Here is a 15,665-nt window from a genome sequence, read left to right as displayed (position 1 = left end):
TGCAGGTAGTCGGCCGTATGTAGTTCCGGAACGCGATACGTTCCATGATAGCTACGGATCAGGAAGTGACGCAACTACGCTATACGCGTTTCGTCATAGACGTCCTCAGCAGCGTCTTCACCTACAGTACCCGTCCCAATGCAATTTTCCAATGTTTTAAAAAATCACTTTAGGTGGTAACAATTGCTTCTAACTATCAAAAGCACCTCTTAACTCCTTAAAACAATGGTAAACCACTGCAATAAACAAAAAAAAGTAAAAAAAAAAAAAAAAAAAAAAAAAGAAAAAACTTTTCACTGCATAATAATAGAATAATGTGCTAGTATGCAACTAGCACATTATGAAATACATACCTTAAAACAAAACCCTGCAGTGGCCCACTGCCACCGCTGAGAAGGCTTTAATATTTCCCCCCGTCTTCCTTCTAGTTTTGCGGTCTCTGACTGTGTGAGTAGCCGGAGCCGCTAAGACGTCACTCCTGCACATGCGCATGGAATCCATCGGAGATGGCACATGCCACATGGACCTCTTCCCCACAACCCTGGCCTGTGGTTGTGGGGGTCTGCAAGCTTATAAGATTCTGGAATCCCCCTTTAACAAAGGTCCACCAATGGGAGGCATTGAAAGGCTTCAATTGCCTCCTGACTCGACATGAGGCTTCAATTTTGAAGCAACGCAACGCTAACGCTTCATGTTTTAATAATGTGAACAGCACTGTGCTGTCCATTGTATCATTTGCATAGATATTTGAGGGGTGTTAAAAAGCCCCTCAAACGCATGTTTTTAATGCCAGTGTGAACTTAGCCTAATAAGTACAATATTTTTTGCATTGTAGATTAATAGAATTCTGTAGAAAAAAATAGGTCTATGAATAGTGCTTAATGGCATTGTACACTTATAAATGTATCCATTGTTTTAAAAGAGTTGTAAAAGGCAGAAGGTTTTTTTATCCAAATGCATTCTGAGCATTAGAATAAAAAGCCTTCTGTGTGTAGCAGCCTCTCCAACACCCCTAATACTTACCTGAGCCCCATCTCTGTCCAGTGATGTCCACGAGTCCCTCGGCCATCCAGGACTCTCCCTCCTGATTGGCTGAGACACAGCAGTGGCGTCATTGACTCTCGTGGCTGTCCATCAAAGTCAGTCAGCCAGCCAGCCAGTCAGGATAGAGAGGGGGCAGGGCCAGACAGCAGCTCTGTGTCTGAATGAACACACCGACATTTAGCTCGGCTCGGATGCCCACATAGCAAGCTGCTTGCTGTGGGGGCACTTGACTAAAGGGAGGGGCCAGGAGCAGCAAAGAGGTACCCGAGAAGAGAATAATCACTTTACAGAGCAGGTAAGTATAAGATGTTTGGTATTTTAAAAAAAAAAAATAGACTTTACAATCACTTTAACTAGGTATTTGTATAGTTCTGTTGTATGTGTTATTTGTTTTACCTTGTACTGATAGGCTCACATGTTGTAGTGTAATGGATGATCGATTCACCTAGGTCCATGTATTGCTACAGGTGGCTTGTAATTACTAGAGGGACAAGTAACTTCTTGTTCTGGGTCACAGTGTCCAGTGCATGCCTAGCAATTTCCTCTGTGGTGCATCACAAATGTAGGGAGTGCTACTGTGATGAAAAACACACTGCTTCCAGCATGGTGATCTCTCTGTTAATTGCTCTGCCTGTGTCTCACCCACAGAGCACCAGACTGAGACCCCCCAGGGAATGTGGAATTTGTAGTTTCTTCACAGGAAGTGTCAGTTCCCAGACTACTGACAGGTCATGCATTCCCCTGTGCAGTACCATGCCACATGCCTCAACATGAATCAACTTCTGATTCTGGAATGTGAAGATTTACTCTACTATAGGCTGTTTGGACACAGGGTTAAAAAACACAATCAAACTACATTATAAATGCACATCTTATGTACATGAAAAATACAAGGTGCAGGTAGGAAGGCTTACAAATGCCTATAACCTGTTGGCGCTGACAACGCGCAAATATGCGGCCTCTCGGCGGGTGGGCCTTGGCGCCGACCGGTCGCATATTTGTATGCAATATTGCAAAAATAGCTGTGCCGAGAGCGCGTCCAGCACAGTTACCAGTGGCTAACGGGAAGCTCCGGATCGCTGCTTGCGATCGGGAGCTTTCCAATCATGTGATTGCCGTGACCATAAACTTCACCCCGCCTCCCAGCATCTAAAACCCCTAAAGTGGTTGTAAACCCACCTTGAGAACTTTTACCTATAGGTAAGCCTTTAAGAAGGCTTACCTATGGGTACTGTAAATATCTCCTGAACTTGCACCATTTAGGAGATATTTACATTGCATGCAGCCATTGACATCCTCGACGCATGCGCTCTGAAGAAACATCCTCCTGTGCTGTTTCTTCAGAGCCCTGTGTCGTGACCGGCGGCTCCCACGCACATACATACCTTAGTTATGCATAGTGGTTACACAGACCCCAATAACAAGACAACCAGTAATAACTAGACCTTTGCAGCTATCAAAATATTAATTAACGGCTTCCGAACCGACCCACGGCTATTCAGTGTGAAATCACGTATCTGTACGTCTTTTTTTTTTTTCGGGTCTGGGGCACGCACACGTGCTGCCGGAGACCCGCTCCCATGTGATTGGACACAGCGGGAGCCAATTAGTAGGTCCGGCGGACCCAATGTTCGCCGGCACCTGAAGATTGTTTCTGAGAGAGGCAGAATGGCAATCTGCCTATGTAAACAAGGCAGATCGCCGTTCTGTCAGAGGGGAAGATGGAGATCTTGTGTTTCTGCAAAGCAGGAACACGGATCCCTGTCTTCCTCCAGTCAAAGCAACCCCCACACAGTTAGCAAGCACTCCCAGGGAACACATTTAACCCTTTGATTGTCCCTGATGTTAACCCCCTCCCTGCCAGTGTCATTAGTACAGTGACAGTGCATGTTTTTTTTTCTTACTACTGATCACTGTCTTGGTGTCACTGGTCCCCGAAAAGTGTCAGTGTCAGATTTGTTTGCTGCAGCCCAGCTAAAAATCGCTGATCACAGCCATAACTAGTAAAAAAATAAAAATAATTATTTCCATAAACTTATACCATATAGTTTGTAGATACTATAACGTTTGCGCAAACCAATCAATATCTTTTTTTTTTTTTTCTAACAAAAACATGTAGTAGAATACATTTTGGCCTAAATTAATGAAGAAATTTGATTTTTTACATTTTTTTTTATTGGACAGGTTTTATAGCAGAAAAAAAAAATATTGTTTTTTTAAAAAATAGTTTTTGTTTTTTTGGTTATAGCAAAAAAAATAAATACCACAGATGTGATCAAATACCACCAAAAGAAAGTTCTAGCTGTGGGGGAAAAAAAAAAAAAAAAGGACATACATTTTGTTTGGGTACAGAGTCGCATGCAATTGTAGGTTAAAATAACGCAGTGCCATATCGTAAAAAAAATGGCCTGGTCATGAAGGGGGGTAAACCTTCTGGGGCTGAAGTGGTTAAGGGGTTGATTTACTGGAGAGTGCAAAATCTGGTACAGCTGTGCATAGAAACCAATCAGCTTCCAGGTTTTAGAATACGTTCACATTGGAGGCGGGTTTGAAATCATGCGAGTTTAGCTGAAATTTGTAGCAATTTTATTAGCGAGATAAAGATTTCTTTTGGTGGTAATCACCACTGGGCTTTTTATTTCTTGCTAAACAAATAAAAAAAGACTGAACATTTTGAAAAAAAATAAATAAAAAATAGTTTTCTTTGTTTCTTTTGCAAATAAGTAATTTTTCTTCTTCAACTATGTGTGCTGATTAGGCTGCAGTGATGAGCACTGATAAGGGGCACTGATAAGGGGCATTGATGAGGCTGCACTGATAATCAGTGCTCTGATTATTAGTGTAAGGCTGGGTTCACACTTATGCAAATTGGATGCTGGTTTCCCCGGATCCAATTAGCATGACAGGAGATTGTGACAGGCTCTCAATGGAGCCTGTACACACATCTCAAGGGTGGCTGCGGATCGAATTGTACAAGTGTCCTGTGCGTCTTTGGCTCCATTTCAGGTCCGAATTCAGCCAAAAATTTGGGCCTGATACATCCCTGAAATGGAGAACAGGGACTCACTGGACCCCTGCTGTGAGGCACATTTGAAGTGTGAACCCAGCCCTAATATCCCGTTATCACAGGAAAGCCGCTTAGCCACTTTCCTTTCCTCACACAGACAGCGCTAAGGAAAGAAAATGCGAATAACTGGCATTTAATAATGCAAATCAATTGGTGCATAAACATAAAAGTTCATAAATGTCCATAAATATTGTGCAGGTGAGTAGAATTGTATTCTATCCAAATAATACGTGTATCCACCACCAAGTGAAATTCATCCTTACCAAACGGAAATAAATAAGGTGCAACTATATTTTCTTGTGCTGAAAAAATATCCAATCTCCTTGTGAACAAACACCACGTGTAAATCACCAAGAATTAGCCTCTTACCAGATGGTAATAGGTATGCACTTGTTCAGTGAAACCACCGCCTTGCTTCCTCTTTAAAATCCTGAAGTGGGATGTAGAACCGCTCTACCTTTCTTTCTCCACTAGATGGCAATGAGTACCAACAAGAAACACAGCCTCATCCTTCTTTACAAGCTCACAAAACCACCGTGTATTAAAGGAAAAAAAAAAGGACTAATAGTGTATTACCCTTGAGATTTATTCAAAAAACAGTTGATAATGCACTTACAATTAGATGTCTTGTATTCAGCATAAACATAGGCATATGAATTCCTGCAAAGGCTTACGGCCGGCTGCAGCACGGACCGCAAGTTGTGTGTGACGTGTGCGCCTCCTAATCTGACCGGTTTCTTCCCATAGGACTTCTACTGAGACAGGAGACTCAAGGGTAATACACTATTAGTCCTTTTTTTTCCTTTAATACACGGTGGTTTTGTGAGCTTGTAAAGAAGGATGAGGCTGTGTTTCTTGCTGGTACTCGTTGCCATCTAGTGGAGAAAGAAAGGTAGAGCTCTATTTATTAGTGATCAAGGGGTTAAGTGTGTCCCTAGGTGCATGCTTTAAAGGGGCATGGCTTTTGATGTAACCACAGAGACATACGATCCTACATAGCAGGATTGTATGATCTCTGCAGTTACACCAAGGAGAATGACAGGCGGCTTTGTTTACATCAGCCTCCCGCCTTTCTCCCTCTCCACCGGGAGATCGCAAGTGACCGGCGGATATCGGAGCGGGGGCGTGAACGAGCAGGGGCGGGAGCCTGCCTCCGGGGGCAGGAACGTGCCTCCGGCGGAGCGCGCCAACTGGAGGCTCGTGGGCGAGCGACGTAGCCCTACGTCGTTTTGCCCAGTAGGGGCTGACTGCCGCAGTAAATAGTCGTGCGGCGGTCAGCAAGTGGTTAAGTTTGACCTCATATTATATGGTTATGGTAAATCTAAAGGAAGAACTCCAAAGAAAATTGTATAGTGTGTATCCAGCTTAACCGTTTCACCTGCCAAACGGTAGGTACCTGAGATCCCTGGACACTATGGATGCACAGATAAAGTCCAACAGCTGAGTTGGTGAAAGGCATTGCTATTCCTGCGGCTGCGATATGTGACCTTTTAGCTCTGGCAATGGGGACATCAATAGGACAGGTTACAAAATCTGGCCCTATCATTACCATGACAAGTGGCACAGTGTTGGCACCACTTATTTGGGTGGCAATGGCAAAATAGATATTATAAAACATTTTTCCTCCACCAGCTGTTGGGCCATGCCTGCATATCTGCTCACTCTCCAGTATGTGAGGGCAAATACATACAAACTTTTTTTTTCTACTTTAAAATGAAGACTGAGCGCTCTGATAAAACAGAACTAAAGTCTCTATCATGGTACTGTAGATGGGCTCTTGACATTACATGCACGTATGCACAGAATACAAACCACACTTGCTTGCCAAAGCGTCCTCCTTCACCACTTTTTCCAGCCGACTGGCTAACTGTGCAACTCCTGCAAGAGTTACACTGTCCCTAACTCTATTGTTGGCACACTGAAAACAGAACCACAATGTACAATGCAAAGGCCATTAGCCGTGCAGTGTACATAGACCAGAAAATAAATCACTAGGAGTCAGGGAACAGGGTCATAATAAAAGTGCATTTGGAATGGATGTCTTATACACAAAACACACAGGTTAAAAATGTAAGAAAATTGCTCATTTTTTTTCCATGCCACACAGAAAAAAAGCAGCAGAGTTAGTAGGAGTGGAAAAAGGAGTACAAAAAGCAATTTAGATAACTGGATTAGATAGTCACCTAGCAGAAGCTCTCAGAAATGCGTCCTACTCTATTAAGCCGAATATAGCCGCCAGCAGTGATCATTGTATTCTGACTGCTGGGAAACCACCATCTGTCAGAATAAAATAGCATAGCAGGAGGGATTTCCCCATCAACACAGGAATCCCTCCTGCTATGTTATTTTATTCTGACAGATGGTGGTTTCCCAGCAGTCAGAATACAACGATCACTGCTGGCAGCTATAGCTGGCTTAATAGAGTAGGACGCACTCCTGAGAGCTTCTGCTAGGTGACTAATACAGTTATCAGATTTGCTTCTTGTACTCCTGTTTCCACTCCTACTAACTCTTTGCAGCTTTTCTTCTGTGTGGCACCCCCCCCCCCCCTCAATACAAGCACTGTGTACGCTGTCCCCCTGGACATGTTCTGGCAGGACAACCCAGATACCCTTGAGCCTACTGCAGGACCTTAAGCCTTATTGCAATGTAAAACACCTAAGGTATTGATGCGATGGAAACTTGTCAGACCAGCCAGACGACAAAGATTTAAAAAGGTGAAGATCAAGGTTTTCTTGTTGTGGCAGGACATGCAGATCCTTCAATCCCTGGTGGCAGAGGCATTAGCTACAAGGAGGATGAGCTGTTGCCATTCACTTCTGGTGTGCACTAACCCTGGGACATGATTACTGCTGCCCTCCAACAATGCACAGTGATCAGATCTGGCTTTGATGATCGAATACAGGGTTTCTCAACTAGGGTCCCTCCTGAGGTTGCTAGGGGTTCCTTGAGCAATGGGCAACTTCTGCCTCTCAGATAAGTTCCCAATGACACCGTTGTTCCTTTTAGCTATCTGTAAGGGGAAAATTCTGCCCAATGATGACAAGAGTAAGGAGCTTTCTTCCCACTGACTGTCACACTAATGTATCATGAGTTGTGGTTTTTTAATTTTTAGCAAGGATTCCCCAAGGCCAGAAATTATTTCAAGGGTTCCTCTGTCTGTTGAAAAGGTTGAAAAAGGCTGACCTAATACCTGCATGTGGACATTGATCTTCAATGATGCCCAATGACCAGGAGATCCTTTCCTGAAGATCTAATATCTGTGTGGGACCCTGGAGAAGGCACAGCATGAGGTTTTTTGGAATAGTTATTTAATTTTTTTTTCGTTTGGGCGCTCCATGTTCTCAGAGGTACACAATCTTTCACCCAAGTCCCGGTTCACACTTGTGCGATGCGGGAAGGCTGCGAATTCACAGCCTGTTCGAGCATCGCAAACGCACAAGAGGCAGTTCACACTGCCATATGTGATACGCAGGGGGTGTCAATGAAATGTTAACGACACCCCCAGGTTGATCGCATATCGCAGTTCGATCTGACAGTTCGCACAGGATCGGATCGCACAAGTGTGAACCACTGTGCGATCCGATCCTGATGCGGCTGAAAAAAAGGGTCATGTGCGAGTTTGGTGCGGATACAGTGCGAATTCAGCCATACAAAGTGTATGGCTGAATTCGCATCCGCACAGGAGATCGCATGTAATGAAGGAGCAGTGCGCTCCGAATTACATGCGATCGCTGCAGCCGCAATAATGTGAACCGGCCCTTAACCTTCCTTCCCTGGGGCTCGGGTTTTTTTTTTTTGTTAAGATGCTCAATTGCTGCCAATGAAACCGCTGTTAAAAGAGGAAGTGATGGGACATCTCCACAAACCTGGCGTGTAGGTTCACAGTGTTTACATCAGGGGATGCATGAGGAGCTCTGTGTGCTGCGGGATGGGGTCCCAATGCCAACTCTTACAGAAGAACACATGCTGGGGAAGGATCCATCCTCCCCAGCATCTGGTCAGGCTGCGTTCTCATTGGGCACTCACTACAACTGAGAACATCCCTGAGGTGGAGCCAGCTGCAATGTTCGTAGTTTGATTGGGCAGGACTTGGGGAGGGGGTGTGGCCTGCCTTCTCCAGAGCATTCTGAGGATCAGGAGACTGAAAAAGAGCAACATGGTCCAGACAGAGGTATGTTAGTGCTATGGTGACCACACCAACCGTGCAATGTATTCCTCTTCTTCACTGTACATGAGGGTGAGTAATGCAATCCTCTTCTCCTGTATACACCAATTGTCTTTTCTGTCTTCATGGCATGAGTCCCCTCTGTATCCTCTAGTCATTCTCCTGTCTGATCCCCACAATTAACCCCAGATGTCGCTTTTTAAAATATTCCTCCATAATATTCCTGTATACTTTTCCTTAAATATTCCCCTGTGATGCTGCACCCCACCTGTCCCACTGCACCCTCCTATCACACTGCCCCCCAACTGTCCAACTGCACCCTCCTATCACACTGCCCCCCACCTGTCCAACTGCACCCTCCTATCACACTGCCCCCCACCTGTCCCATGGCTGCCTCCCACACTGCCCTCCACCTGTCCTAGTGGTTGTGGGGTAGGGAACGTCCTACCTGTGGCTGGCTGGGTAATAATTTGGTGACCTTTGTAAATGGTCCGACCTTAAAGCACAACAAAAAGGCAATACTTCCCCCATACAGTGGGGCTGTGACCACACTGCATGGGTCAACTGCTCATTTTTTTCTAGGGGTGAGCACTAAGTTCATACTCCTCTGATGTACCACACGGTCCAGTGGTGGACTGTTCCTGTCCATGGAGCATGCTATGAGAATGCTAATGTCAGAAACAGTCCATTTTCAAGACTGCTGGAGCATGAGGGTGCCGGACCAGACTTATGCGGGGAGTATCGTCTGGTCAGGTAAGTATATCTCTGCTGTCCTCTGCCCTAAAATAAAACGAGCAGTTAACCCGTGCAGTGCAGGCACAGCCCCCCTGCACAGGAAAAAAAAAATATTTGGCCCAGGGTTCTGCTTTAAGTTCAGATCAAACCTGTACTTATCCCTAATCATTATCTAAAGTCTTTGCATTTTTACTACGACATCTATCCAATACTGCTTCTAAATTGTACAGGCATGTTTACTCTATTATTTTGACATCACTATCAATCTTCATTTAGCTCAGTGAAAAAGGTGAATCTTTGTTCACTTTAATCAAAAATCCTGTTTTTTTTTTTTTTTTTATAACACCTTATATACTATGTGAACATACCTTTTAAAGCGAACATTTATCTTGCTATGTGAACAGCCTCAACTCATTTAGTAAACCAACCCCACTGACTTTTGCCAAGCAAGTCATTTTCCTATAGCTGATATTTTTTATTGGATTCAACTCACCTCCTTTTGCTTGGACCCCCAGCACTAGAAGACGTGATAATTACAGCACTTTTAGGGCTAGGTTATACTAGTATTGCCCTCTGTAGAGGCCATTTGACAGGTGGTGTGAAGGTGTAGTATCGCCTCCCCACCGCCTGTTATAACCCCTTAAACCCCACACCATCACACCACAGCCGTGTGCATTGCACACAGTTGTGAGGTGACCCTATTTAGTTGAATAGGTTGCATTCAGCGGGCAATATTACCCGTTAAATGCAACAGCAGGGATACTTTGTGCCACGATGCAATGCAAAGCATCATGGCTGCAACATATGTACTCCCCCTCTACTGTCTCTGCAGCATGGTAAGAACACGGCTCAGCCACACGATTTTACTGCCTCCCCAACATAAGTGTAAATGAGACCTTTAACATTAGGATTGATTTACTAAAGCCAGATAGGCTGTTCACTTTGTAAGGGAATTTTTGCTTTGTGAATGAGGAAAACATACACTTTGCAAAGACTACCAATCATGTGCAAGAAAAATTAAAGTTGAACTTCACTCTCTTAATCAACATTCTCTATTTTTAAAGTGGTTGTAAAGGCTGAAGGTTTTTTTTTTACTTTCATGCATTCTGTGTGCTGCTCCTCCCACTGCCCCTTCTCGATCCAGCGATGTGCATGAGAGCCTTGGCTGTCCCAGGACTCCTTCTCACTGGCTGAGACAGTGGCGGGAGCCATTGGCTCCCACTGCTGTCAATCACAGCCAGTGAGCCAATGAGGAGAGAGCGGAGGGCAGGCCAAGTCATGGCTGTGCGGGTCTTATGGGCGCAGAGAGCCTTCTCAGGAGAAAGCATACACCAGTGCCCCCATAGCAAGCAGTTTGCTATTGGGGGCACTGGTCAAGGTGGAGAAGCCAGGAGCGCTGGTGGGGGGGGCCTGAGAAGAGGATCAGGCTGCTCTGTGCAAAACCATTGCACAGAGTGGGTAAATATGACTTTTTTTTTTTTTTAAGCCAAACGTTTAATAAGGGCTCTTTCACACGGGTGTTCCGATCAGATCCACCTGTCAGTTTTTTAGGCGGATCTGATCGGATGCCCCATCCAGCCCTATGGAGCAGCGGATGTCAGCGGTGTCATGTCCGCTGACACCCGCTGCCATCCGTATCCGATCCTGTCCGTGAAATCCGGACGGATGGAAACCCTATTTTTTCCATCCGTCCAGGGGAATCGGATGAGAGCGGACAAGCGGTCCGCTCTCATCCAATTCCCCATAGAGAGCAGCGGGGCTCTGACACCTCCCATTCCGCACTGTGTGCGGAGACGGAGCTGTCATCCGCCGGCTCAGCGGGGATCGGCGGATCGATCCCCGCTGGAGCAGAGCACGGTCCGCATTCCGTGAAAGAGGCCTAACACTTTAATCCTTTTGCGGCTAGCATACTAAATAGTAAAGTTTATCATATTTACTTGTTTTAAACTGTTTATTTTGATTTTACATTTTATCAGTTATTTCCTGGTTTCTTGACTAGGCAAATTATGTCATTCATCCCAGGAATCTTCAGGAAGGGCTTTACCCAGCGAAGCACATCTTCCTTCCTGCATACCTGAGCTAAGGATAGATGGATTCCAGGAAGTTACATGAAATGGCCGTGGTCAGAAATGCTAGGGGGTGTTTTTCAAAGTGATTACTGAGCAAAATAAAGCAAAGAGACATGGATGGATTGATGGATGGGGGAGGGTTTCACTGATACAATTTTTCACCGAGTAACGATTCTGTTGGTCAAGTACCGATACCTTTGTGGTGCAATTTGAGCCCATACAAAATGAATAGGCTGAAATTGCACTGCAAAAAAATTGCATTTGATTTAAACAGAAATGTGGTGTGATTCCTGTCCGAATCAAATGCGGTTTTCCGCACTACTCCTTTGTGAACCCAGGCTGAAGTCACTATGACAATCCTGGCTTCACACAGGAGCGGTGGGGGAAACCGCAGTGTCATTTGAGCGCAGTCATTTTGTATGGGCTCAAATTGCACCACAAAAGGTATTGTTTCAGGTATCAGAGCATTTGCACGAGTACTCAGACAAATGCTTACTATCGGCACCGATACCGGTATCGGTGTAACCCTAGATGGCGGAGTTTGCTTTGAATATTAAAAATGTATTGAACCGCCCTTTTGGTTTGTGGTGATCAGACGCAATGTGGTTCCACTTAAAAACAAAACAGCATTTTTGCTTGCTCATGACTGGTTGAGAGCCTCACCACATTTCCTCAAAAAGTGAACAGTCTATTTGCCTTTAGTAAATCAACCCCATTGACTTTTGCCAACCAATGGATTTTGTTAGCTCACTACCTCTTCTGGGATCAACCCACCTCTTTTTGTTTGGTCTCCGGGCATTCAGAATGTAGCGTCAGAGTCGCTCCTTCAATGTTCCTTGGCATGGGCGTAGAGCCAGGATTAATAGTTAGATGAATCTGGTCCGGAGAAATGATGTGCTGAACATATCCCTGCGACATGGCATCCTGTTCAGACATAAGCAGCAGTCCTTCTTCATTGGCAGCGTCCAAGAAGGGCAAGTTAGGCCCCACATTGTCATCGTCATCCTCATCTTCCTCCTCCTCGGACAGATGCTGGTCCTGCTCAATGAGGACGGTGGTGGTATCATAAATGGTGCCCGTTTCCCGCCCTCCCTTCTCCAAAAACCACTTCCTCATCTTGTCCTCCGGACACAAACCTTCCTCCTCCATTGCCATCAGAGCCAATTCTGGACTGTTCTCCCCCATGATCAGTTCAACAAGTCAGTGACACTTCATCTGTCACAGATGTACCTTCTCACGCTAGGAAAAATACAAAAAGGCAACACCACATGTTTATGGGACAACGTAGATTAACCCTCCTAAAAAAATACAAATAAAAAAAATCAATCGATGTGTCCAGAAAAACACGTCTAATTCCAGAAAAATATATATAAAATTAAATAAAAAAATAAAAAAGAAGGAATGTAGCGGTGGTAAAGAATCTCACATCCAGATGCGTCTTCTTGTCATGTTTATATAATCCAAAACGTCTTCTACCATCAGATCACATCTATATGGGTTGTTATGGGCTAGAATTAGGTCCAATCAGTTAGCTGTAGCTGAACTTAGCACAGTGTTTGCCCTTTTCCTTCATCAAACACAATTGTGTGACTTGTAGCCAGGCAGGGACAGTGTGACAAGGCCCTACAGAGACACAGCTCCAGGACATAGTGCTGGCTGAGGCTCCAGTCTTCGGACAACACTGAAGGGGGCACTTTGTCAGCAGTCCCTTAGGCAGGGAGCCCCCTCATAAGTAAGAGAGGGACAGGCAGCCAACTAACACACTCCCCAGTCTACACGACAGCCGCTCTCCTCCATACAAAGCGCTACGACTAAAGAGGGCTGCAGAAAAGAACCTTCCCTCATAGAAAGCACGCACTGCTTCCACTAATCTCCGGCCTGCTGTCCTCCAATCATGCCCGAACAGCGCCACTTCCTGATCCGCTTCCTTCACCTGAACATCAGGAGAGACGGAGAGCAAGAAGGGACACACTGCCAGAAAGCGAGCGAGCCGACAAGTCACGTGACGGAAGAGCGTGAGAATGTTGGAAGGAGCGCAGCATGTGACAGGAGTCCGTTTCCTTGGCAACGGGATCGTGGTTGCAGTGACCCACAGGTCATGACATGCGAATAGAGCGCCCTCTGTTGAATCTTTTCAGAACAGGCACCTTAGGGGACGAGCGGCTGCTTGCGGCTCGTGAACGCGCACAAAAAAAAAAAAAAAAAGAAATCACCTCGCACATGCGCACTGTTACATAGGAAAGGGCTGAAATGCAGCCTCTGCACCTCCTTGCACGTGTTTTTGAAAGCAACTGCCAATGAATGGAACAGCAAGTACAAGTGTAGCACTAGCTTCTTGAGGACTGCTGGATAATACACTTTCTGGTCCCCCTGGGTTGCCATTAGCAACACTGTCATTCACAGATTAACACTTTATTTCTTGGCTCAGTCAATGATCAGTCCAGGAGTATATAGTTGTGTAGCACCCTGCTAGGAAAACGCATTTGGTGGCTCTTTCATGCTTATCAGTGGAGCTTGATCTGTTAGTTTTGCCTGTCCCATGTTTCCAGGTGGGATTTATTGGGTCTAAGGGAGTCTCCCCACTGTATCCAATAAGGGAGCTTGTTGGACAGTGGAGGAAACATAACCAGTAGCACACCAAGGTTTATGGCTGTCTTGGAGGGCATTGCTGCAATGCATCTTGGGATTGGCAATAAATCCGGGGGGAACATGTGACAGGGGGTCTTTGGCAGGAAGCAAAGCCCCAGGAGGAGGTGGACGGCTGTCTCTCCTCCTGCAAGTGTGAGGAAGGTGGTTCTGGCGGTCGGCCTAGTGAACCGGGTGTGGAGCTGAGCTGCAGAGGATCCAGAGTGCTGAAAAGTGGAACTGCTGGCAGAATCATCTTGGGAAAAACAGTATCGTGAGTACTAGGAGATCTGCCTAAGGGTCTGCCTAGGAGAGGGGACCACTCCAGAGAGGTCAGGGGATCAAGGAGCTAGCTCACACTGGGAGTGTATCAGTAAAGGGGGTGCCGTGTAGTGGACCCCGAAGATTAGGAACAAAGGGGGTGCCAGGAAGGGCCCTGAAGTTGTTCTACAGTACAGTCTAGTTTACCTCAGGATACCTCAGGATACAGTTTACCTCAGGATATAGTATACCTCAGGATACAGTTTACCTCAGGATATAGTATACCTCAGGATACAGTTTACCTCAGGATACAGTTTACCTCAGGATATAGTTTACCTCAGGATATAGTATACCTCAGGATATAGTTTACCTCAGGATATAGTATACCTCAGGATATAGTTTACCTCAGGATATAGTTTACCTCAGGATATAGTATACCTCAGGATACAGTTTACCTCAGGATATAGTATACCTCAGGATACAGTTTACCTCAGGATATAGTATACCTCAGGATACAGTTTACCTCAGGATACAGTTTACCTCAGGATACAGTTTACCTCAGGATACGGTTTACCTGAAGTTCATTCAGCCCTGCGTCACAGCTTGTGGCAGACTGAAGCAGCGGCCTAGCGTTACTCAGCATTTTCAAGTCGTCCCAGTCTATTGTGCATAGTGTATAAAGTTGGAGTATCCCACTCATTCCCTTCTCCTATCCAAGTTCCTAATAAAAACACACAAACCAAAGCTACCAGACTGTTTCCTGACTGAGCTAAAACACTTGGGAAAATGTCAAACTGTCATGTTGTTGCTAATGGTAACCCAGGGGAACCCGTAATCAGCAGCTCCCAAGGGAGTAGTGCTACAGTTGTTTTGGTGTTTTATTTTAAATAGGGATGGGAGAAGGGAATAGTGGGATACGCCAATTTAACTATTCACAAGTTGCGAGGACTTCTATCTGAATATGTAGCCAGACTGCTGATCCACCTTGCAACTTAGGTAGATTTAGTTTTTAGGTCTTTTGCCAGAATACTTGCTGAACTACATTTATCTTCGGTACACTCTCCTCAGTATCCCCTTTCTGGACTGCTGACACCTGTCCACTGACTACCCTACTTTTGGGGTGGCCCCCCTCAGGTCAGGCCCCTTGACACGATCCCCTGTACTCACAATAATGTTTTTCTAGGGTCTCCAGTGTCTCCCCACTCACTCAGCTCCTGGACCTCTGGGTTCAGCTCCGTTCCTCTGGCCTGGGACCACGTGCCACTGCTACAGAGGAGGAGGCAGCTGCCATCCTCGATCCGAGACCCTGCTCACCAACCAAAGACCGCGCATCACATGTGCTCCTGGCTTTTATACAGTACCCCATAATGCACGGAGACAGCCGGTCTCTACCAATCACTGGGACTGTATCAAAGCCTGTGCACCCATTGGTGAGGTTTCCTCCCACTGTCCAACATGCCTCCCTATTGGACCAGTGTGAAACACTATCTAGACCTGATGAATCACATACTGAGCACACAGAGCAGACCTAACTCACAGATCCTGCTTTCTGGTAGGCAGAAAGCAATATAGATTTCCCAGCTGCTCCCCTGATAGGCAGACAGAGCCAAAAACGATACTCTCTCACTAGCACCTACCTAGGAGGGTGCTACACAAGTTTTAGAGCTCATGCACACTGGATGTTATCAAAACGTTA

General features: G+C 45.6%; 1 protein-coding gene across 1 annotated transcript in view; it reads right to left on the bottom strand.

Moving 5' to 3' along the window:
- The window catches only part of MTF1 (metal regulatory transcription factor 1), an 81,517-nt gene extending 69,109 nt beyond the window's left edge, over positions 1-12,408 (bottom strand). The window contains exon 1 of the mRNA XM_082245359.1: positions 11,858-12,408. Coding sequence (XP_082101485.1) covers positions 11,858-12,268 — 411 coding nt within the window. The 5' untranslated portion in view covers positions 12,269-12,408. The remainder of the gene's footprint in view (positions 1-11,857) is intronic.
- Positions 12,409-15,665: the final 3,257 nt, after the last annotated feature.

Source organism: Pelophylax lessonae, assembly GCF_965119305.1.
Source record: "Pelophylax lessonae genome assembly, chromosome: 2".
Taxonomy (NCBI): Eukaryota; Metazoa; Chordata; class Amphibia; order Anura; family Ranidae; genus Pelophylax; species Pelophylax lessonae.
The sequence above is the reverse complement of the archived record's forward strand: the minus strand, read 5'-3'. Positions and strand labels throughout refer to the sequence as shown.